Source organism: Manis pentadactyla, chromosome 6 (genome assembly GCF_030020395.1).
Source record: "Manis pentadactyla isolate mManPen7 chromosome 6, mManPen7.hap1, whole genome shotgun sequence".
NCBI lineage: Eukaryota > Metazoa > Chordata > Mammalia > Pholidota > Manidae > Manis > Manis pentadactyla.
Genome location: NC_080024.1, coordinates 156029596 through 156051854, shown reverse-complemented (window position 1 = coordinate 156051854; position 22259 = coordinate 156029596). Strand labels below are relative to the sequence as shown.

General features: G+C 44.7%; 1 protein-coding gene across 7 annotated transcripts in view; it reads right to left on the bottom strand.

Annotated features, from left to right (window-relative positions):
* The window catches only part of ZNF236 (zinc finger protein 236), a 107804-nt gene that overhangs the window by 76257 nt on the left and 9288 nt on the right, over positions 1-22259 (bottom strand). For all 7 annotated transcript variants that reach the window (XM_036884169.2, XM_036884167.2, XM_057504295.1 and 4 more), the window contains 3 exons: positions 11698-11840; positions 10345-10509; positions 311-489 (listed from right to left, as the gene is read on the bottom strand). In XM_036884169.2, the coding sequence (XP_036740064.2) occupies positions 311-489; positions 10345-10509; positions 11698-11840 (487 nt within the window). The remainder of the gene's footprint in view (positions 1-310; positions 490-10344; positions 10510-11697; positions 11841-22259) is intronic.

Here is a 22259-nt window from a genome sequence, read left to right as displayed (position 1 = left end):
ATACTAACTAAAAGTTTCTACCCAGCCAGGCTGACTCCTATCTTAATTTTCAAGCTTATCTTTCATGAACTACATCCTATAAAAGACATCCTCCCATCACACCAAATTAGCTGCTCTGTTCCTGTTTCTAAAGCAGCCAATATTTTTAACCAATTACAGCAAAGTATGCCAATTTTTATTTTATATACATATATATAATATCTGTATATGTATTAATATTACATCATATACTACATATCATAGTACATATTATATATATAAAACACACTGCATCGATTGCTCTTTAACCGTGCCCAAGGGAGGCTCATACCTAGTCTTGCAGTGAGTCTTCATGTGCTCCTTCAGCTGCGACGGCGTCTCGAACTCACCGCCGCAGGCCCTGCAGGCCCGGGCCCGCCGCCCTGCCAGCTCCTGCCGGTGCTCCTCCATGTGCACGGCCAGCTGGCTCTGCAGTGTGAACTCGTCCCCACACTCGGAGCAGATGAGGTTCTGCCAGAGAAAGACGGCGAGCAGAGCAAACGTTTCAGAGCAAGGGCATCTTAGAAACCTAGGATTGTAAAGGGCTGATACACAAATTATACTTTCTTCTGGAACAAACACTTTTTTCCTTCTTATATCACACTCGAGGTGTGAATGGTGTCCACAGGGTGCAGAAGATAGCTCTTGAGTTAGGGAGTCAACCTGAGAACGTATTTTCTACGTTGTAAGTGCAGATGGCGAGTCTGTTCCTTGCCTATAGGACTTTGCTTCTGTTGACCTCAAATGGTGCTCAATGCCCAGGGTAACCCTACAGCCCACCCCATATAACGCACCCCTTCTCCCAGCCCCTGCAGCCCCAGGTCCCTGTCAAGAGGCCCAGTGAGCTTGGACGGCCGCCTCCTGCGGGCAGTGTGTTTGTGAGCTTGTGACCATGTGCCATTTCCCCGAACACCCTGTAACACCCCTTTAAGCAGGAAAAGATGCAAACTTCAATGATTACGTGAATTTTAAGAAAACATTTCCAAGTAATTTTTTAAAATACAGTCTTTTTCTGGTTTACTTTTCTGGTTTTGAGGTTTATTTTGACAGAGTAGTGACCACTACAGATTTTAGACTATCAATCCCAAAAGAGCAGTAAGGAAAGATTAGCTTACAGTGTTCTAGAAGTAAAACCCTGGAAATGGAACACCTTACATTAAGAAGCTAATTGTAGTTTGCAAGTACATATGAGAAAATACGTTTAGAGTTATTTTTAAATCGATTTCACTGAAGATATACTTTACACGCGCCCATTTAAATGTAACGTTTTACCTCTCCAGTCCATTACGTGATGATTTCAGTGTGACCCCAGAAGGCAACCTCAGTCCTACTCTCAAGGTCTCAGGCGCATTGTGTTACTATGTCCCAGACCCAGCTCACCGCTAAGCATTCTACCTGCCTTATCTTGTCGTGTCTAATCCCCAGCCTCCCATGAATCCTCACTTTCCTCAACTCAAAGCTCTGCATGTTCTACCAGCCACGCTGCGTGTGCAGGCTCAGCCTCGGAAGGAAGGAAGGCCCTCCCGTAGGTTCTCTGACAAAACAGTAAATGGTGAATACTTTAAAAAAGCAATACTTTCCCCAGCTGCCACTCGTTGAGTTCTGCTGTACATCCAGAGCTACGTGGGACAACTTGATGTTAGAGTTTCTCGGAGACAGCAAGTGACTGGAGACAAGCATCATCCTCAATCTTCCAGTGATGGTGCTTAGACCACAATGTAAAGCCATTTAAAGGCCAAGTCTGCCCTCTTACTCTTGGCTGGGTGCTTCAGCTTCTTGTTCCTCTGTGTCTCTTTCCTTGACTTCCTTGACTACTTTTAGAATTTTTGAGAATTCATTTCGACTCATTTATGGTCTTTTTTAGTACAGCCCTTTGTAGGTTCTCTAGGTTCTCGTAATCGGCATAACCTACTGGCATCAACATTTCACCTCTTTCAGGGAAGTGCAGAAACCTCATTTCCATTCGGGCCCCTTTAACCCTCTCCCGCTTTTAAATAGAACTGTCCTAGGTATTCCCCCTATGTACACTGAGCGTAGTTTATGGTAATTTTTGCTTCAATAAGTATGAAGTAAGAATTCGAGAGGAAGAATATGTATTGTATTCACCCCAGTTTTTATTTATACTCATTCCAGAAGTTTGTAATAGGATGTGTACATACAGAGAAAGAGATTTATTACAAGAAACGAGCTCACGGGACTGGAGGCCAGCAGGCCCTCCAACAGCAGGGTGGGCTGGCGGTCTAGAGGCCCCAGAGGGCCGTGGTGCGGAGGATGTCCGAAGGCATCTGCTGGAGAATTCTCTCTTGCTGGAGAAGGCCAGGCATTTTGTTCTACTCAGGCCCCCAACCGAATGGGTGAGGTCCACTCACATTACAGAGGAAAATCTGTTTACTTAAAAGTCACTGATCGAAAAGTTAATCTCACCCAAAACATCCAAGCTGCCCACAGAATTAACTTCCCTCTGCTCTTGGCATTCTGACTTCCCAAGCCTCCTCCTGACATCACTTCCTTTCTGTCTGGGTAACTTCCTTTAGCCATTTCTTAAACGGCAGGTCTGCTAGCAACAAATTCTGTTAATTTTCCTTCACCTGAAAATGTCTTTATTTCCCCTTTATTCCTGAAGGACATCTTCACCATATATAAAATTCACAATGGACAGTTCTTTTTTTCAACGACTGAAAAGCATTCCACTTCCTTCAGGATTCCGATGAGCTGACTGTCCTGTGAACTGGTGTGCCCCTATAGGCAACAGGTCATTTCTCTCTAGCCTCTTTCGAGGTATTTTCTTGTCTTTAGTTTTCAAATGTTTGATTATGATGTATCTTGGTGTAGATCTATCTTTGAGTCCATTCAGCTTCTCAAATATGTGAAGTTATGCCTTATAACAGATCTGGGTTAATTTTCTTCAAGTATATTTTCAACCTCACACTCTTCTCTATCCTTCTACAATTTCCATGATACAAATGTTGGATCTTTTACAATTGTCCCAAGTTCCCTGAGAATCAGTTGATTTTTTCACTCTATTTTCCTCAGTTATTCAGTGTAAGTAATTTCTATTGATCTGTCTTCAAGTTCACTGATTCTTCTGTGTTTTCCATTCCACTGTTGAGTGCTACAGTTGACTTCATTTCAATCACTGAATTTTTCAGTTTTCTAATTCCCCTTTAGTTCTTCTATCTTTTATTTTTTTCATTTGTTTCAAGACAATTCATTACGCATTTTTTATGGTGTCTGCTTTAAAATGCTTGCTAAGCAATTCCAACAATCAGGGTCATCTCAGTGTTGGTATTTGTCCTCTTTTCCCCTTGGAGCTGGGGCTGTCCTGGTTCCTGGTCTAAAGGGTGATTTTCAGTTGTGTCTTGGACATGTAGGGTATCACACTGAGATTCTAGATCTTAGGTTATCTTATAGCAGGCAGTCAGCAGTTAGCCTGTTCAGATGTGGCCCAGCAGCAGGGGGGAGGTGAAGGCTCACGTCATAAGGCCCCACTAACGCCACCAGTGATCCCAGGGGAGGAAAGCTTGGTGCAGACTAGTCCATCTTGCATCACCTGATTGGGTCTCAGGCTGCTGGGCGGGGTAAGGTTCAGCTCCCCCAAGCCTCTGACACTGCCTGCTTCTGATCAACAGTCAGCTTCCAGCCGGGCTCTGCTAATACCATCAGCTGGGGGAATCCAGCTCCTCCTCCTTCTGCCAGGAGATGGATGAGAGACTAGCTCCCTGCTCAGTCCCAGACAGTCAGGCAGCGGGCCATCAGCTTCCAAGGCACAGGAGCAGGAGGGGGTATAAGTCACTCTCCACTTAGCTTCCCTGAGCAGTTTTCCAGTTGGTGACTGACTGGAGTGGGGTGGGCATCTACAAAAAGATTTTGCTATTAGACCACTCTTTTCCTGGTTTTGGCTAAGGGGAACCAGCTTTTCTTGGAGAGATTTTCATCCATGCCTGTTGGCAGAAGGCTTCTCCAGCACCCTGGCCCGGTCAACTCACTGCCTCGTTGCTCCTCAAGTCTTGAAGCCTCACAGACACCTGCCCTCTTCTTTCCACCTTCTAGAGTCTTTCTACATCTATTGGCTGTGTCATCACTAAGTAGGGTCAGTTGTAAAAGGGCCAACCTGGGATAAAAGAGCTGCTCCATCTTAGCTGGATTCTTAAACATGGCTAAAAGTCAGGAGTTAATCCTGTAGCTATTACTAATACACCATACTCAAGTCAATTAACTGAGGTATAAAAACATATCAAATAGACAAAGGTAGCCAAAAATCTATTATTTTAGCATATGCAAAGAATGGTCATTGTGCTCAGATACACCTATTCTTCTTTTCCATATTACAGTAATAGTTTCTTAGCTGAGCATATGGCTATCCAATTAAAACCCTATTTCCCAGGCTTCCTAAGCACTAAGCAGCCTGTGTGATGACTATTCAGCTCAGTGGTGTATCAGCACAACTGACAGGAGCTTGCAGACCAGGCCTCAAAGGGGCAGAAGGGCTCCTCTTCCTCCCCTTTTCACTGTGAATCATGTGACAGAAGTAACATTTAAAGCCCTAGACTACTGGGTGAGAGAACAAAACATTGAACCTCTACCCTGATACAGTCATTAAAAAAAAAAGAGCACCCTATATTTTACATGATGCTAAACACTTCTCACATTTGAAATACACTCAGCCAAGCCCTTTTTTTCTTCTGTTCATGTAAAACCCTTAGTCTTAAATTCCTGTTCAACATGTTTTTGACAGGACCTTCCTGCACTGACTTAGGAAGGTCAGGTCACTGAGCATCACGGCCCCGCTTCCGGACGCTGGCGGAGTCCAGGAAGGTGAGGACCTCGCAGCTCTGGGCAGCAGCCTCAGCCCATAGCCCTGCAAAGCCTCTCTCCTGACTACCCCACCCTTTTCTTCTCCTGGGACTATTTATTGACCTGAGGGAGAACCTGTTATATTCAAAAAGAGGAAACAGAGGATGGGTAGTAGTCATAGAAACACAGAGGCGAGTGATTTCAGGAAACACAGAGTCCTCAAAGGAAGTGAGAAACTATGGAATATGTACATTCTTTCAACCACAACAGTCAAAGACAAAGGCAACTGGAGTTTTACCAAAGAAAGAAAGGGCTCTGATGAGGTGAGCTGCCTGCAGTATCCGGCCTCCCGCCTCACGAGACGATGGCATGACAGAGCTGAGCAGAGTAACAAAACCCGACACAGCACATGAGGTGAACAGGGGACAGGAATCAGAGGGGAAGGAGGGGAAGGCCATTCTGGGGAACAATCTGGAAAAGAACTTGGACAAAGTGTGTGGGAGAGAAAATAGAATGAAGGGAAGATTTTGAAAATAATGTATAAAAACCCAAGAACTTCTGGAAATGATGGATTACTGCTATTTCTCTTTCTGGTAATGGAGGAAATCAGAGTAAATTTTAAAAGGTTTCTCTAAAGAACGGAAGGCAGTAAATCTCACTGCCCTGGTGACTGTGGGTGGGTGGACATTGGAGGGGCTGGAGAGAGGCCAGCAGCCTCGTCTACAGGACGACACTGGGGCTCACCATCACCTGGGGGCAGCCCCGCCCAGATGCAGGGCCTGTAGAACTGCTTCCCCATCTTCACCCGTCCCTGTGATGGTAACAGGATTCACACACACACACACACACACCAGGTTTCACTTCTTTGCTTATCCAGCCTACACCATGTTATTTTATTTCAACTCTCTTGCCAACATCCCCACTGTCTGGACTCCTTTGTTATTCCATAAACCACGCTTCATAAACCCTAGTCTTGATGCATTCAGCTATCTCCTCTCCTACCCAGCCTGAGGGGCACTGTAAGGAACCCGTACACTCCCGTTCCCACCCAACAAACACAGATCAGCTCCCAGCAATCACCATGTATTCCATGGAATACAATCCACACATCTGTCCCAAGCCAGATTCTGCTCCACTTCCCAAGATAGGCTTTCCATACCTAACTCCAACCACCTCATTTTTCTGTGAAGACAGAGCAATGTCTCCTTTCACAGAGAAAAATGAGGCTATCGAGCCACAGTCCCAACCAGGAGCAAGGTGCCAGTGCACCATGACAAAGTCCAAGGGAGGCTGGCACTCTCAAAGGAAATGCGATGCCCGACTGTCCCATGCCATGCTAAGAACCAGCTGGATGTGGCTCAGGTTCATGCCACGTCTCTGAGCTGGGTTTCAGTAGCTTCTGTGGTTAAAAGCAGGAGACAGAATCCATGCAGAAGAGGAAAGGCCAGGGTCTAAAAGGCTGTGCTGCACCCAATTTACAGATGGTTAGTTCTTCACATGACTACTAAGCTATTAAGACAAATACTCATTAGACTGTTTGGATGTAACTACTTACTGAAAAGAACTCATACGTTTTGGCTTCAGTTTTACTTGCAGAGACATGAGGCTAAGGAGGCTACGACTACAGAACACTGAGAACCTGCTCTGATGGAGCAGGAACTGCCCAATTTCACTACTAAACTGCATTTCCACTCTGTGGGAGCCCAGCCTCATGCTTGTCCTCCAGGGCCCAAGGGAGCGGAGCCTCTTCCATTTGGAACTCACGTCTCCCCCTCCCATGTCAGTCACTCCGGATGGGGCCCTGTGACGGCAGATCATCATAAAGGGCTCAATTCTTGAGTGTGACGATTATTCTACGAGGATAAATTAAAGTGTCTTGTTTTTAGGGAAATAATACTGACATATTTAGAGGTGAAATAGTGACATGATGTCAGCAACTTAGTTTAAAATTGTTCAAAAGGGGAAGAGCGGAGAGCTGGCAAATTTTAACAATTAGTGAATCAGGTAAACTTCACTGCAGTTGAGTATCCATTGTACCATTCTTTCAAGAGTGAAATTTTTCAAGGGATAGGCTCTTACTATAAATTGTGATGAATAATATTGATCAAAAGATACTTTCATTTTAAACCCCCATGTGCTTGTTGAAAACAAAACAAAACAAAAAATCTTATCACCCAATCATTATTTATAGAATGAGGTTGTATACCTGAAACCCCAAAACCAATCTGATAGGATGGCAGACTGCAAGACTAACATTCAAAACTGCACTGCTTTCCCACAAATCACAAACAGTACATTACTGAAAGACCCCTCGAATGATACTGAGTAAAATCTTAAAACATTTAAGAATAAATTTAAGTAATGTACTGAACCCATGTGAACAAAACATTGCTGAGCGATGTTTTGACAGCAAAGATTCAGTATTGGAAACATGTTCAATTCTACCCTGTAATAATCTAAAAACTTAACGCAATCAAAATAAAACTACCAACTGATTTTTAACAAGGCAAAATTCTAAAGTTCACATCAATAAACCAGAAAAGGAAAATAAGAAACACACAAACATTTGTTTATCACTACAAAGAGAAACACAGCAAAGAGAAATGAGAGAAACCGCAGGTGGGCCAGGGAGCGGCTGAGGGGCAGGGCGGGGCCGGCGCGAGACCGGCTGGGCTCAGAGCGCACCTTCTGTGTCATTCCGGCTTCTACTAGTAAGCTGACAACCAAATATCAGAATAGATCCCTAGCCCTCAATTCCTGCTGCCTTGGGCTCTCTTTGTGGTCACACTGACCTAACCCCAACTGATGGCAGTTAGTCGAGGACTGCAGAGCTTAAGGATGGGAAAGGGGTGGGCCTAAACTAGAAAGCCCGCTGGCTGAACGACCCTGTACTTACTCCGAATCCAAGATGCTTCTTAGCAGGCTTACTTTCAGCGGTGTGGGCCAAGCGACTGGACCACCGCTTCAGTGTGACACAGGATGGCACAATGAGTGCGTGAGTATGCTCCCGCCCTGAAGAGCCAGGCTCCTCGCCGTGGAGGAAGGGAGCCCTGTAACATGGACTGGCATTGGAGATACCAGTGTGAATTCACAATTTCTGAGCTATGTGTGTGGACCAGCACCGGAGGACATGGTAGGATTTTAAAAAATAATAATTTTAGACTTGGCAAGTATTTCAAAGCAAGTATTTCACAAGAATGAGAACATATTGCTTGTTGTAGCTTTGTATGGACAAACTGCTGAAAACAACCTGTATGTCTAACAACAGTGATTATAATAACATGTGTGCCATGTAATACCATGTGGCTGTTAAAAAGGAGCCAGCTCTGTGAGGAGCAGGTGGGAAACAATACCTAAGGTAAGTTAACCAAAGAAAAAATGCCCAAAGCAGTGTGGGCCAGTCACAGGGGGCATAGAGATGTCCCATAAGGACACACCGGGACTGCTAACAGAGGCCACTTCCAGGGGAGCTGCGGCCAGGGGCGGCAGGGACTCAGCTTCTCTCTTCACATCCTTCTCTACTGCGTGGTTGCTCACTATGCAAGTGCAGAACTTAGTTCAAAATTTTAATATACTATTATTTAATGCAAACATCTCTGCTTTTAAAAACTTAAACAATGGTCATTGCTGAAGTGCTGCAGCTGAGTGAGACAGGCATGCCTACAGTCTGCAGAAGGCATAGGGCAGCACACATTTTCTGGAACACAATGTGGCATTCTATAAAGAACTTGGAAAGCCTCATTAATGCAGTAAAGCCAACTGTAGGAATCTATCTGTGGATAAAATGAGAGTTCCTATGGCCAGGATTCTCACCTGGCCCTGGTTGACTAGCTCACTGCACACCTGTGGGCAATACATGGCTGTTGACTCTATATAAAGAGCTCTGCCCAGAGCTCTGGGTGCGACACGGTGGCAGGGCTGCAAGGCTGCAGGAGAGCAGAGCAGAGGCTGGAGTGGTGGCAGCACTGAGGACAGAGGCCCAGAGGACAGCTGTGCGGGATGACTGTGCAAAGCAGCCCAGAGGACAGCTGTGCGGACAGAGGGGCCCAGAGGCAGAGACTGGCTTGCTGCATGCAGACTCGCTGAGTGAACGGGATTCTACTGACTGACCTGCCACCTGGAAATAAAGTTGGGTCTAACCCTTTCACCCCAAAGAGTGTTCTGCTGTCAATTTTCTTTGGTCACATTGAATTCATAGTGAACTTGCCCAGGGCTGAAGCCCACTGGCAAGACAGTATCCTAATGAAATAATTAAAGATACATATGAAGATGTGTTATTTATAACACTGAAAAAGTATAAACAACTTAAATGTTAAATAAAAAGAGAATAATTAAACATCATTATGCTATGTCTAGACACTAAAGACTAATAAACTAATTTAAAATACCGACAGAGAGAAAAGACTCATTATATAGTGAGCAAAACGGGAGAAAGATATATTCACAAAATATTAAGGTAAAAGGGCAGGTCACAAAGAGTAGCACAACTATTTTTGTATTAAAAAACTATTCTTAAGTAAATCAACTATTATGGAAAGCCTGTATAGTAAAAACAAGCCTGCACGACTGTTCATACATTCTCTCCAACTGGCATGCTTACTGGTTCTCTTAGCACTGTTATTTTAGTTCATCTTTAGTTTTTAGCTTTTTTCATGCATTACTTATATAATAAGATTTAAAAAGATAAAAGTAAATTATTTTATATCAAAAATTGAAGGCATATATAAAAAGAGGATACAAACCTATGTTGAAAGTATGAACTCAATTTTTAGCATGCACATTTTTTACATGCAATGTAAATACTGTATTTGTTTTTCTGTCTCAAGAGGAAAATACACCAAATAGTTGTCTGTAATTATCCCTGGATGGCAGAATTAGAGATGATTTTTATTGTCTCCCTTTTACTTTTTGCATTTTGCTAATATTCTACAATAATAAGGGGGGGAGTAATATTTTTAAAGCAACAGCCATTTATACTTCAAATCAGGCCTACCCACCCCAGCAACGGGGCATCTCTTTTCTAACATCAGCAGTACAGCCCCGTCAGCCTTAAAGCTGTCCCAAGACTAACCTGGGACCTTTCAGGATTGTTCACTTTGAAGTGTAAACTGCTTTGGGTCATCATAAATTTCTCCTCTTTTGCCAAATTCCCACATGTTGGGGGATGAACCAAGTAAGGAAATTCTACCATTTTCAGAGGCAGAAATCTTACTTTTGGCTACTGCAGAATCCTACGAAAGTTAATTTGTTAAAAAAAAAAAGTGAGGGTGAGGGAGAGACCTCTGCCAGCCAATGTGGACATCATTTTGATCCTCCAGATATACTAGACATTAATATGTCTCTGCCCTAAAGTACTGATACGGCCAGAAAACAAACTGTTTTATCGATGAACCGGAGATTAGCCAAGGCAAATTTAATGATAATTAATTCCTTGAAATCTATACAAAAGGCTTTTTAAACTAGTTTAAAATCCTCCTAAGGATGAGATGCACTTTAAAAATCAGTCAATAAAGTAAAGGCCAAAATAATTACCTCTTCCTTCTCGTGCAGCATGATGTGCGCTTTGAGGCTCGCCACTCTGGAGAATTTCTTGTTACACACAGGACAGGTGGGGTCCTCCCCATTGTGGGTGCACTTATGAAGGGTCAGGTTGAATTCAACATTAAATGTTTGGGGGCACTGGTCACATCGATGTGGCTATTTGGAGAGAAAAGTCAATAAGCCACTGAAATACAATCTGTCCACAGTAAGTCATTCAGATATTAACAAGCACCACAACCTGCAGACGTTTTCCTAAGGAACCCCTGAAGTCTCTTTCTGACCTGAAGTCAGTAAATCCAACAGACAGAGTAGAGCTCCTTACAGAACTTCTCAAGGGCTCTAAGGACAACACATCTGCATAGAAGAAATGCTGCCCACAAGGGTCTATGAACACAGACATGAGAAGCCTCAACTCCATCAGGCCTTTTCCCTTCTTTCCTGACCAACTCCACGGCTGGAAACAAACTAAGAAATCATAAAAAGTGTTCATTAGGTTTTACCAGCCTAAGATGTTCCCAAATGGAAGGCATGCTCCCAATTACTAATCAAAAGACAAAGCCATCCCTGGTATTTCTGTCTGAAGGATCAAGACCCTAAGGAGTCAGGACCTCAGGCCGTCAACTTGCAAGGAAAATGCCTGTAGGTGCACAGTGGTCAGTGTGGATCATGAGAGTCACAGTGCTGTCACCCGTGCGGGAGGTCAGGCCAGGGCAGGTCACATCCTGCTCTCAGGGGGAGATCCCTGGCCCTCTTCTGCTCTCCAGCAGCCTCTAGCTTGCATCCTCCTGACCTGGGAGCAAGTCGGCAGTCACTTGTCTGACTGCAACTGTAAATGGTACTTTCTATCAGGCAGGTCTTTCATTAAGATGCTAAAATTCTCGACATCCCACAAGGAGCACTAAAAAAAAGGGCCCAAGTTGACTTAAGATAGTGATGCTCCCTGCTGAAATTCTACCTGAAATATCTCGAGTACCATTTTAAAATCAAGACCACATAACATTTCCTGCTAGAGAAAGACAAATCCATATCAAGGTATGTGTATTCAGTTATGTATGAAACCAAAACTACTGAAGAAGTCGTATTTGAAGATTAGTTCTTTGTCCACCCAAATAGCCTCAATACATAGATTCACTGGACAAGCTCTCAGTTTTTCTCATTATCTAATAATACCAGGAATATAACTAGAACCAAAAACAAAATATCAAAATATTTATTTATATCATATAAAATGCCCACAATTCAGGAATCTAAATTATGAGAAAAATTTTTATTTTGCATGTTGACTTGTACAGTATATCCAAGTTTCAGCGTTCACATTCCTGACATCCCTTTAGAAAATCCTACCTTGTCATTTCGCTCGTGGTCCTTCATGTGGCGTTGAAACTGGGACTCTTTTGGAAAAGACAGCAGACAGATTTCACACTTATGGAAGCTTGGAACTTGATAGGCATAATTAGTGTTCTCCGCATTCAATGTTAAAATTCCATCTATAAAATTGTGTAAGCACAGAGAATAAATACCATTTGTTATTCTCACAGCATACACAAAACCAGATTATGTCAGATTTATGAGAGATTTTAGATGAAATTAATGATATCTTGAATTTTTTAACTGACATGTTTTTAAGTTAGGAATGGGGAATGTGGAGATGACTGGGGCACAGGACAAAAGAATTCTACATACACATTCACAGGGTTTTCAGAAACCCAACACTAAACTCCTGGAGCATGATACCACACAGACACACAAAAGCCATGTTTCTTACTGTTGCCTACTTGCTTAATTTTATTTCACAGTCTCTACAAATGGTGGAGGCAGTTCACCTCTAAATCACTGAGAACTCGTCAAAAATCGAAGCTGTTTCTTAAATCACTCAGTAAGCAAATCTCTGTCAGAAATACACAAGCTAATTCACGAATTCAATCTACTTGAAAACCACTATAGAGCAAGACGAGTCAGAGACACGCTTGTGCTCTCACGTGGGCCGGCTGAAGAGGCGAGCAACCAGCGCCCTCTGCACCGTCCACCGGATTCACAGGGCGCTCCTAAACCCACTTAGGTTATCGGCTATACGCACAAAATAGTTTTCAAATAAGAACAAATATGTGATGACCACAAAAATTTGTCAAGACTGTCATAAATGAAGATATCCTATACCTCTACAATTCTTTAAAATAAGTAAGTACACTACAAGTCTTATAATTTGGGCACAAATACATAATACATACTGACTATATAAAGACTAGAAATAGGTCACATATGACTCTTTGTATCAAATTTGACCCCAAAATATTAGAATTTGGAAGTCTGGAAGTAGGGTAGGGGTTAATTTTAAGTCTTCTCTTTCTTAAACACCCATGTGGTAATAAACACAGGCTCTCCAAATTTGCTATAGACCCTTAAATCCCTCTTTTGAGAAAACAGCCTGCAATTCCAACCCTGGCCAACAGTAGAATCTCACTGACCTCCTCGCCTACAGTAGAATCTGTGCTAAAGCAAGAGTCATGAAACCCCAAGGAAGGCAGGTGGGGCGGAGACAGGCGGAGGAAACTGGCCACAGCTTCAGAACTTCTCCTGACAGAGCCCCGAGTAAAGCAAATTCCAGTTTCAAGAAATACAAATGTAATTCGAAAGTCTCCAAATCTATTCACAAACAAAAGGAGTCTACTTAAGGAAAAGATACAAATAATTTTTAATTGTTTATTCTTAATATTATTTACATTTTACTTAAAGGCCGTACACTCAAAATTTCTACTAAACTGGTAACAAAATGCTTTCTGACTCCCCAGGCCTAAATAAACTGACTGTTGGGGCCACGTCAATTGATATATTAATTCCCCTTGGTAAAGTTTGTACTATGGGAAGAAAGAGTTTAAAGGTTAGAAAGGTACAAGTATCTGTTGAAAATTCGGTAGCAAGTATTTTAACCTCGAGTCTGAATACCATAATAAAAGAGCTCCTCAACCTAATTACTAAAATGCAAAATTAAAAGGCTATTTTGGATATAGAATTAAACAATTTTCATAGCCTCTATTTTGAAACTATTTAATATGTTCCTCCAAGGTGAGAAGGGATTTAATTGTAATTGCAACTGATAGATGAAACCCTGAGACAAGAAACCACACATGTAAAACTGAAAAAGGATGTCGTTTTTGCCTCTGAATTAACACTTTTCCAGAAAAGATTTTTATCTTAAGAAGCAAGACTGCCCTCTCTAACAAAGCACAAACCAATGTAAAACTTTTTCAGTAAGTCCCTTACCCCAGGGATAATAAAATATTAATTTGGTTCAAAGACAAATTTTAAACAGTAAGTCAAATTAAAGTATAACTGGAGGGAACAAAAAAGAAAACATGTTTTAGTTTCCACATTGAGCATTACGCTAAACTCCACAGCATCTCTAGACTGTCACTTAGCATTAGGGGAACATGCTTTGTAAATGTGGCCACATCCCTTCACACTGAGAGGTCTGAAGCTTTTCTCCCACTACCGGGTGGGCCTCTGTCATCCACACTTGGCTTCCTTTCTGCCCAGTGTTGGTCCTTCCTGGGAAGGGTGCTGGTCCTCAAAATTACCCCTTTTGTCCACCACCTCTTCAAGTTCACTCAAATTTCTGGTCCCCAGAGTAGCAGTTGTTCAGAAAGAGGTCTATGAAATTAATGGATCCTTAGGATGGGCTTCAGGAGGTCCCTGAACCCTGAAAAAACCATACACAAATACTGTACATCCACATATATGTCTATTGTTTTTTGGGGGGTGGGTGTATCTGCAACCACAAGGATCATCAGATTTTTTAAGGGGCTAGGGATCCAGGTAGAGGTATAATCAAATGAACGGCAGCCCCTTACTGGCCAGCGACCCTGAGGACAGGCAGCTAAGGAGCTTCACAGGGGGTTCTCGGCAGTCCCTACGCCTAGTCTCCCAGTCGGAACGGGTATTCTCTGCAGTTCCTCCCTCGACACACACAAAAAGCACAAAGCTACCTGCATTTAGTTGCGCTCAAGTCTGAGTTCATCTACAACAGTGTTTTTCAACTGTGCACTTCTGCCCCCAGGGGACAGGGCACGGACCACTGTAAGATTTTTGCTGGTGCCGGAGACGCAGGATACAGGGTGCCAGGTGGTGGGCCCCATGACCTCACACAAACACGGCCGCTAGTCTCTGCAACTGCTCACCCTTCCTGCTCAAGGAGCTCAAGTTCACTGTGACAATTAAACAAAAACTGATCGAATGAAAAATCAGAAATTGGGCTTTGTTTTCCTTGAGAAAAATTTGAAGACTAGTTTCAAAATCAAAATAGAGATTTTCAATAGTTTATAATAGTTGTCCATCCACCACCCCCAAAATAATAAAGCCTCTCTCAAAGTTGTGTCTGCCCCTCGATGCCCCGGCGACAAGAGCCTGCCGACACTCTAGGCACACATCCTTCTCTTTGCTGCACATCCCTGCCACTTGCTGCCGGGCTCACCGCTGCACAGCTACACGGTCCCAGCACGACAGGCAGGCCTGATGTGTACTGACCAGGGACGAGATGAGCCCATCTTATGAACGCTCTTCTGCCCAGACCAGGCCCAGCAGACAAGGCTGGCCCGCTGAGTCTTACTGGCAAAGGCCTGTCCTTATCCCCAGTCTAAAGAGCCGAGGCTGATCTCCTGTACAAAATGTCTGTCTGCAGTACATTCAAAATTGCAGCAAAACCTACCACACTTACAGCATTCCGTGGACTTAACTCAAATTTGCATTTCCTGGTGACTCTTCAGCACTGTGCACTTAAGAGCTCAGCTATCCATAAAGCCTGAGGCATTTTGAATATTAAAATGAGACATACACCAGTTTCAGTTTCTAAAGTAACTTAGCTTACCCCCAAACTTTTATCTGCTTTTATGTTCTGAATAAAAATCTTACCAAAATACAGTTCATCTCCCTCCCTATCTTCTGTTCTCCACAGACACCCCCTCCCCCATCATCCCCTCCTTTCCTCCCACCTTAGGTTTTGCTCCCACTTTTTCACTCTGACATATAACGCACCCTGAAGTCCCCAGAGACGTCTTCAAGAAGTCTGACAGTATCACCCCTACTTTAAGCTGCACCACTTTGACCAACCTCTGCCAGTCTATCTCCTTTTTTTTAATTCCCTTCCACTTTCTTTTCTCCCATTTTTCCTTCACTCCTCCTACATCTGCCAGCATTCAGGCATCAGCAGAGCTCAGGTAAAACTCTGAAGTGTTCGGGCCCATAGACCCTTTCTGCCCCACCGCTGGGTCTCCAAAGCCCCGCCCAAGACCTGGCACAAAATGTGTGCCTAACAAATGGCTGCCAAATATTTGGAGATAAGATAAAAGTTAATGGCTTTTATGGTCTCTTCCCAGTTGTCTGAAGCTCCCAAAACCAGTATCTCTAATTTATACTTGTAGCCGCATTGACTCATGCCCTCCACCTCAGAATTACCTGTTAGAGGTACTGTTTCCAGCTTGTTCGGTACCTGCCAACCATTCTTACTTTGCACATACCTTGGCCATTGGTTGTTCCTCAGAGCTCACTGAAATGCAGCTACATTCGTTTCTTGGGAGACTCTCTTTCACAAAACCCAGTCCTCTAAACTAGTAGCCATGCGGTACCAGCCACAGCCTCCTGTTTCCCTCCAGGACGGAGAAAACATCCGTCAACTCAAACAGTGCCTGCACGGACAAGCGGACAGCATCGGGGAGGCTGCTGCACTGACAAATTTCACCTGTTACCTGCTCAAATATATCTACTGTTAAGCAGGTACTCACTTGGAAATGAAATATACTCACATGGGAAATAATCCTCAAAATGTAATCAATGGGAAAAGCCATATGGTCTAGATATCATTTCTTTAAAAAAGAACGGAGGAGCAAAGATACACCATGCTTTTGCTTGGATGTGTATAAAATATCCCTGTACTACAGAAAAAAAAATAGCATTAGTTGCCTGTAAAAAAGGTAACTATCTGACTGGGAAAGAGGACTTACATATTTAAAATTTTTGAACCATTTTAATGTATTACCTGTTCAAAAGGAATTAAATTACAAAGTAAGAAATACACATTACTTGGGAGGGAAGGTGAGTCATACAGTCCATACCTTTTGTTGAATAGCTAAGGAAACTAAGACCCTAGAGAAATTAAGATACTTGGTTAAAATCACACACAATTAGCCAGTACAGAACTAGGAGTCATTTTCAACTCATAATTCAGGGTCTCTCTTGATTAATCATGTTTCCACACCTCTGAAGGTCATGGTTTCTGAGATAAGAACCCAGTTTCCACCATGTAAAAACAGCAGATGAACTTGGACTTTATCAACAGTATTTTATACCAATTGTAAGCCTAAGACTATGTTCTCCATATAAAACATATACCACTAGGAGGCAAGCCTGAGTCCCTTCATTGTTGAAAGCATAGTTTTAATAATTATAGTCCAGAACCCTGGTACTGGTATCAGGATAAATGATATGAAATCTACCTGTGACACAGAGTTAAAGATAAATACCTGGGGGCCTCTCTTGTCCCCTCCTGGCCTGAGCCAGGAGCTCTGTCCTCACTTTATCTCTAAATAAAAGCCTCTCACTTGCTCTCCTACCTTGAGTGTTTGCAAAGTTCCTTCTTCAACTCCGTGAACAAGAACCCTGGCATCATCTTTGGGAGCTCGCCTGGGGTAACTTCGGAGGTGAGTATCGGCATCCGAGCCTGCCTTATTCTCTCACCGTCCTTATAGAAGGAAGCCGTCTGTGGCACCAGCATTGGGCGCTTGTCAGCCACTTACATGGGACTAGCCTGGCTGCCGATCTCAAAGTCTCGAGCGCCAGGTTCCCCTGCGTCTCCCTTAGTGGATCCCGTCTCCCTTGGGAGCTGGGAAAGTCACCTGAACGGAGGCCAGGATTCCCTTCAGAGGCCTCTCCTCAGATGCGAGGGACTGAGGAAGGCCGTGGGCACCTGTGAGAGTCCAGGCTGAGGCTACACTTTGGCGGCTCCTCAAAGGCCCGTGTGTCTGGAATCAGACCCCGACAGCCCAGCTGGGTGTCCATGAGGAGTGTCTCTCTGTCTCTGACCTCCAGCCCGCCTCTTCAGGCCGCCCTGACCTCGGAGTGAGGTGGGCCACTCTTTACTTTTTCCCACACTCTATGTGTGCCTCTAACTTCATCAGTTTCACGGAATTCCATGTCCACAACCACAAGGTAGGAGATTTACACTTCGCTTATTCCTGACTAAATGCTGTACTTTTCATCTCATGAAATGTGTCCGGGTACCCGTTAGCCACTTAAAAGGCAATTAGCGTCAGCTACCAGTCTGAAGTCTCGGGTGAAAGGTTTCCCAGTGTCTGCCCCTTCTTGATCCCCCGTCTCCGGACAGGAATGTTGGGGAGTGGCTAAGCCGATTTCCTACTTTCCCGTCCTAACCCGCGGACTCCAAGGGTGGACCAGACTAGCAGACAGTGGTCCCTGAATCTCGGCTCCGGCCCATTGATCCGATGGCGCTGAGTGAACCTCGGGCTAGGCTGCTGCCTATGTGAGAGTTGCAGACGACCCCTGACCTCTTTTGTCTCACAGGTCAGATTTCTTACAGTGGGTGACTAGCAGGATGATTCCCAGGCAGTGGCAGAAACTAGTGTTTGAGCGTATAGACCCCCTCCCTTCATAAACGTCCATGGCAGCCTCTGTCTGAATTTTATCTCTGACCTTAGAAAAAGTCCCCCTGCTCCCCATTCGAAGCAGTCCTCTTGAGACTGTGCCGCTTTCTCCTGTGTAGCATAAATGAGGTTTGTGAAGTAGTCAAGCTGAAAACTGAGCCCAGCATGTAAATGGCTCTATTCTATTGACCTCTCTTCCTTAAAGGCAGTCATCCTGGGGCTAGGCATTTCCTTTTCTGCAGTCCCAGGCAAGGAGAACAGACTTGTGACTCTGAGCGACCACTGCTCTGGCAGCAAGAGGTCACACAGTCCCTGTGCTTATCAGACAGGCAGGGGCCTCTCAAGGAACGATCTCGAGTGTACTATGCTAAAGCCCGTGCAGAAGGAACTAGGGTCTGGATTAGAACTCCCAAAAGGCGTAAAGTAGGAGCACACCGGTGAGGTCCCACTAAATCCAGAGCTCCAAGGCGACTCTTGCTGAGTGGGAAGGCCAGAGGGGAATCGAGGCAAGGTGCAGGCCACGCTGGTAAGGAGTGGTTAAGTCCAGTAGGCCCGGCAGAGGAGATGACTGACCACTGTCACCCAGGCTCCAAGGTGAGGGGACGCCCGCACAGAAAAGGCCAACCAGGTGTCGCATACCTGTCCTTCTCTCTTCTAGGAGGGAGCATCCTCTTCTAGGTTAAGGCCAGACACGCCTCTGGCATGCATTCTGAAGAATTGGGAGCAATTTGATCCCACAGCCTGAAAAAGAAGTGTCTTATCTTTTTCGGCACACAAGCCTGGCCTTAATACAAACTCTCTGATGGAGCGGCTTGGCCCTCTGAGGAACGTATACAATACAATAAGGTTATGCAGCTAAACTTATTTTGCCACAAGGAAGGAAAATGGTCAAAAGTCCCATGATCGACTACAATATAAAACTGGTTTTCTAAGTCCTTTTTTTGGAAATCTATTCTACTTATTGGGCTCATCATTATCCTCAAAAATTGGGAGGTTTTTAAACTAGACTCCCTGAGACAGAAATTTATTTCCTGTACTACAGCCCAGCTTAAATCTTTCAAAAGAAAAGAATGCTTAATGAGAGACTTTACTTTGTCATGTTTAGTGAAGGTTTTGTAAGTAATCTAACATGGTTGTTAAGAACGAGCGAACTAAAGTGTAGTAACTGAACGTCTCCCTGGTTGCAAGTACGGTGGGTGAAGAAAACCCCACTGTAAGGTTGGAGGCACCGGAGGGAGGGGTGAGCACGTCCGACCCTGATGACGTGCCAAAGTCCCCGGCTGCTGCCCCCTCCCAACCTGAAAAATGTGTTTGGGCTCGCCAATCCTCGCGCCGCTGCAAATCTAAGCTCTGCCTGCCCCTGCCTTCTTTAAAAACTCCCTGCCTGTCTGGCTGCGCACGACTTCCCCAGCCTGTATTTCCGCAGACTGGTGAACCTCGCCCGGGATTGCGCTCAAATAATCTGCCTGGCCCTTTGTTGCCTCTCGTCGCCTGCTTATTTTGGCTAGAATTTATCTTACACTTGGTGCCGGAAAACCCGGGAAGGAGCATGAGTGCGGGGCCCCGCCCCCCCCTTCCCCGACCCGGGACCTCAGCCTGCTCTCCGCTGCGTGGACTATTTTCCGGTGAGTCCCTCAGTTTCCCCCGGTCTGCTTCCCTTCCCAACTCCGTTTCACCTGGTCCGTTAGAAATCGTAGCTACGTCCAGGTGAGGCATCCGGGATACCCGCCCCTGGCCCTGCGGTGGGGGAGACGTCCCTCACCCAGGCTCCCAGGCCATCTCCCCTGACTTGGCGTGCTTGGGACGCTGGGCGCTCCTCTCAGCGGGATTAGTTGGGGAGCGGCGCAGACATGGGGGACCAGCCCCTGAAAGCAGAGGCTCCGACCCCACAGCGGTGTCTCATTCCTAATCTGGCTACTCTGTTTGTCCCGGGAAGTCCGCAAACGGAAGCTGGTCTTCCTTTGCTCTGAGGCCGGGCCTCAGTACCCCTTGGACAACCAATCTGCTGGCCCCCTGAGGGAACTTTCGATTTTGGCCTCCTCACCGACTTGACTAATTATTGCCACCGGAGCGGAGAGTGGGGTGAAGTCCCATATGTGCAGGTTTTTGGACATTGCGCTCCTGCCCAGACCTTTACGTTAAGTGTTCACTGACCCAGGTTCTCCCGGCCCGACCTCCAGTTAAGGATTGTCAGCCTCTTACTCCGCCCAGTCCTCCTTACTTTCAGATCCACCCGAGGACCTCGGTCTCCCGCCTCCCTCAGCTCGCTACCCCCACCCCCTCCGCCACCATCTTTAAGTTCTTTGTCCTCCCCGTGTGGCTGCCATCTTCAAGTCCTGCATTCCCAACCATGCCGTCGTCCTGCTCCTCTCCTCTTCCGGTGGCTGCACCACCCCCTCCCCTCTCCTTCCGCCTTCACCGCCCTCTTTCCCAACGCCCAGACCTGCCTCCTTTCTCTCCCGACCCTACACCCCTCCCCACACCTGCCGTTCTGTAAGTAGTCTGGCGTGGTTGTTGGGAGTGGGTGAGCCTGGAGTAGCAAGTGAACATCCTAGTGGTTGTGTACTGCAGTGTGTGTGCCTGCCTGCAGCCTGAAAATTTTTGTAGTGACCTAGAATCTTAAAAGTTTTGCTAAGTTAAGTAGACATATTTTGTGCTTAGACATTATGCTGTAAAGCACATGGTGTCAGGAATTATAAAGTGTGTTCATGAATTTGTTAATCTAAAGAATGCTAGTGCAATAGTTTACAATAGCCCACTTATCAGTGTTAACTGAAAATTAAAGTTCCTAATGGTTTTGAGGTCTAATTAAAGCTACTTAAAGAAGAAACATCTCTACTTGCTAAAAAGATGTGTGTTTTAATAAGAGAAAGTATAAAGAATGGAAATTCGTTTTGTTGAGAGTAAAAGAAGGTAATTGTTCTAAAGTACAGCTATTTATTTAAGAGGGAGAACACTGAATATAAAAGGAAACTTGTAGAAAGCTTGTAGAAGAATTTATCTTACACCCACACCCTGCAAACTTCCCAGCCTCCAACATCAATGGACTAGGAGTGTTTTTCATTGGTATGATCACCTAGCCTCCATTTTTTTACCATCTCTTGTTTAGAAGATGTAATTTGGCATATCAAATCCTTAACCAGTTTTACTCAAAAGGCCTTAAGTAACACTATCCAAGGAATAGCTCTCCTAAATACTAAAGTTAAACTAATGAGCCAAGCAGTTACACAAAATAGAATGGCACTAGACATCTTAACAGCAGCACAGGTGGGACCTGTGCTATAATTAAAGTTGGGTGTTGCATGTACATTACAAATTGTTCATAAAATGTCTCTAATTCACTCCAGGACCTCCGAAAGCTAGTCCAAGCTATGTCAGGCCCTGAAGTCCATCGACTACTACAATATGGAGCTGGTTTCCTAAATCCTTTTGAAGCCATAAAACTGCAAATGGTGAAGGAAATAGAACCCAGGATAGAAGTGCCAACCTTCCGAGGCCCTCTGGACTGACCAGTGATGGAGACCTAGCTGCACCCTTTACTGTGCCCCCTCTCAGCATGAAGCAGCCAGAGCGGTCGTCACCCCCTTTCCCTAGCAGCAGCTAGTGTCTCCATCTGTAGAGGGGAGAATGAGACGGGGACTGTGGGTTTAGACAGAGTAGGGTGAGGGCCTCCGAAAAAACCAAAGCAAGATAATCCATTGTGAGATTTGCTTTGGCCTGCTGGGGGGCCCAGCTTGTTTTTCTGACTTTACCCAGGTGCTGCTTTTCTTCCTTCAGCCCTAAACAAATGATTTGCAACCTGGGCAAGGTAGCAAGCTAGCCCAAAACAACGTAGTAAAAACAGGAAGGATTCCATCTTGAAAATTAAGATTGCATTTTAAAACGCAATTAGTTAAAAAATAAGTTTCTTAACATGCTCTTTAACAAACAGATAACAACTCAGCCCACCTTGGGAGCACAGCAGGCAGTCTTATGTGGTATGCTCTCAGACCAGGAAGCTGCTATCCTGGGAGGAAATCAAACAGTAAAAAATAACCAGGAAGACTACTAAGAAAGTTACCTTCTCTTCAAAGATAAACATTTTGGAACTAATCAGCAGGTGTTCATCCCAAGCCCTTTGTCTCTCAACCGCCTATAAAACCCCTAGACAATGCCCCACTCCGGGACTCTCTTGTCCCCTCCTGGCCTTAGCCAGGTGCTCTGTCCTCTTGCTTTATCTCTAAAAGCCTCTCAATTGCTCCCCTAAAAAAAAAAAAA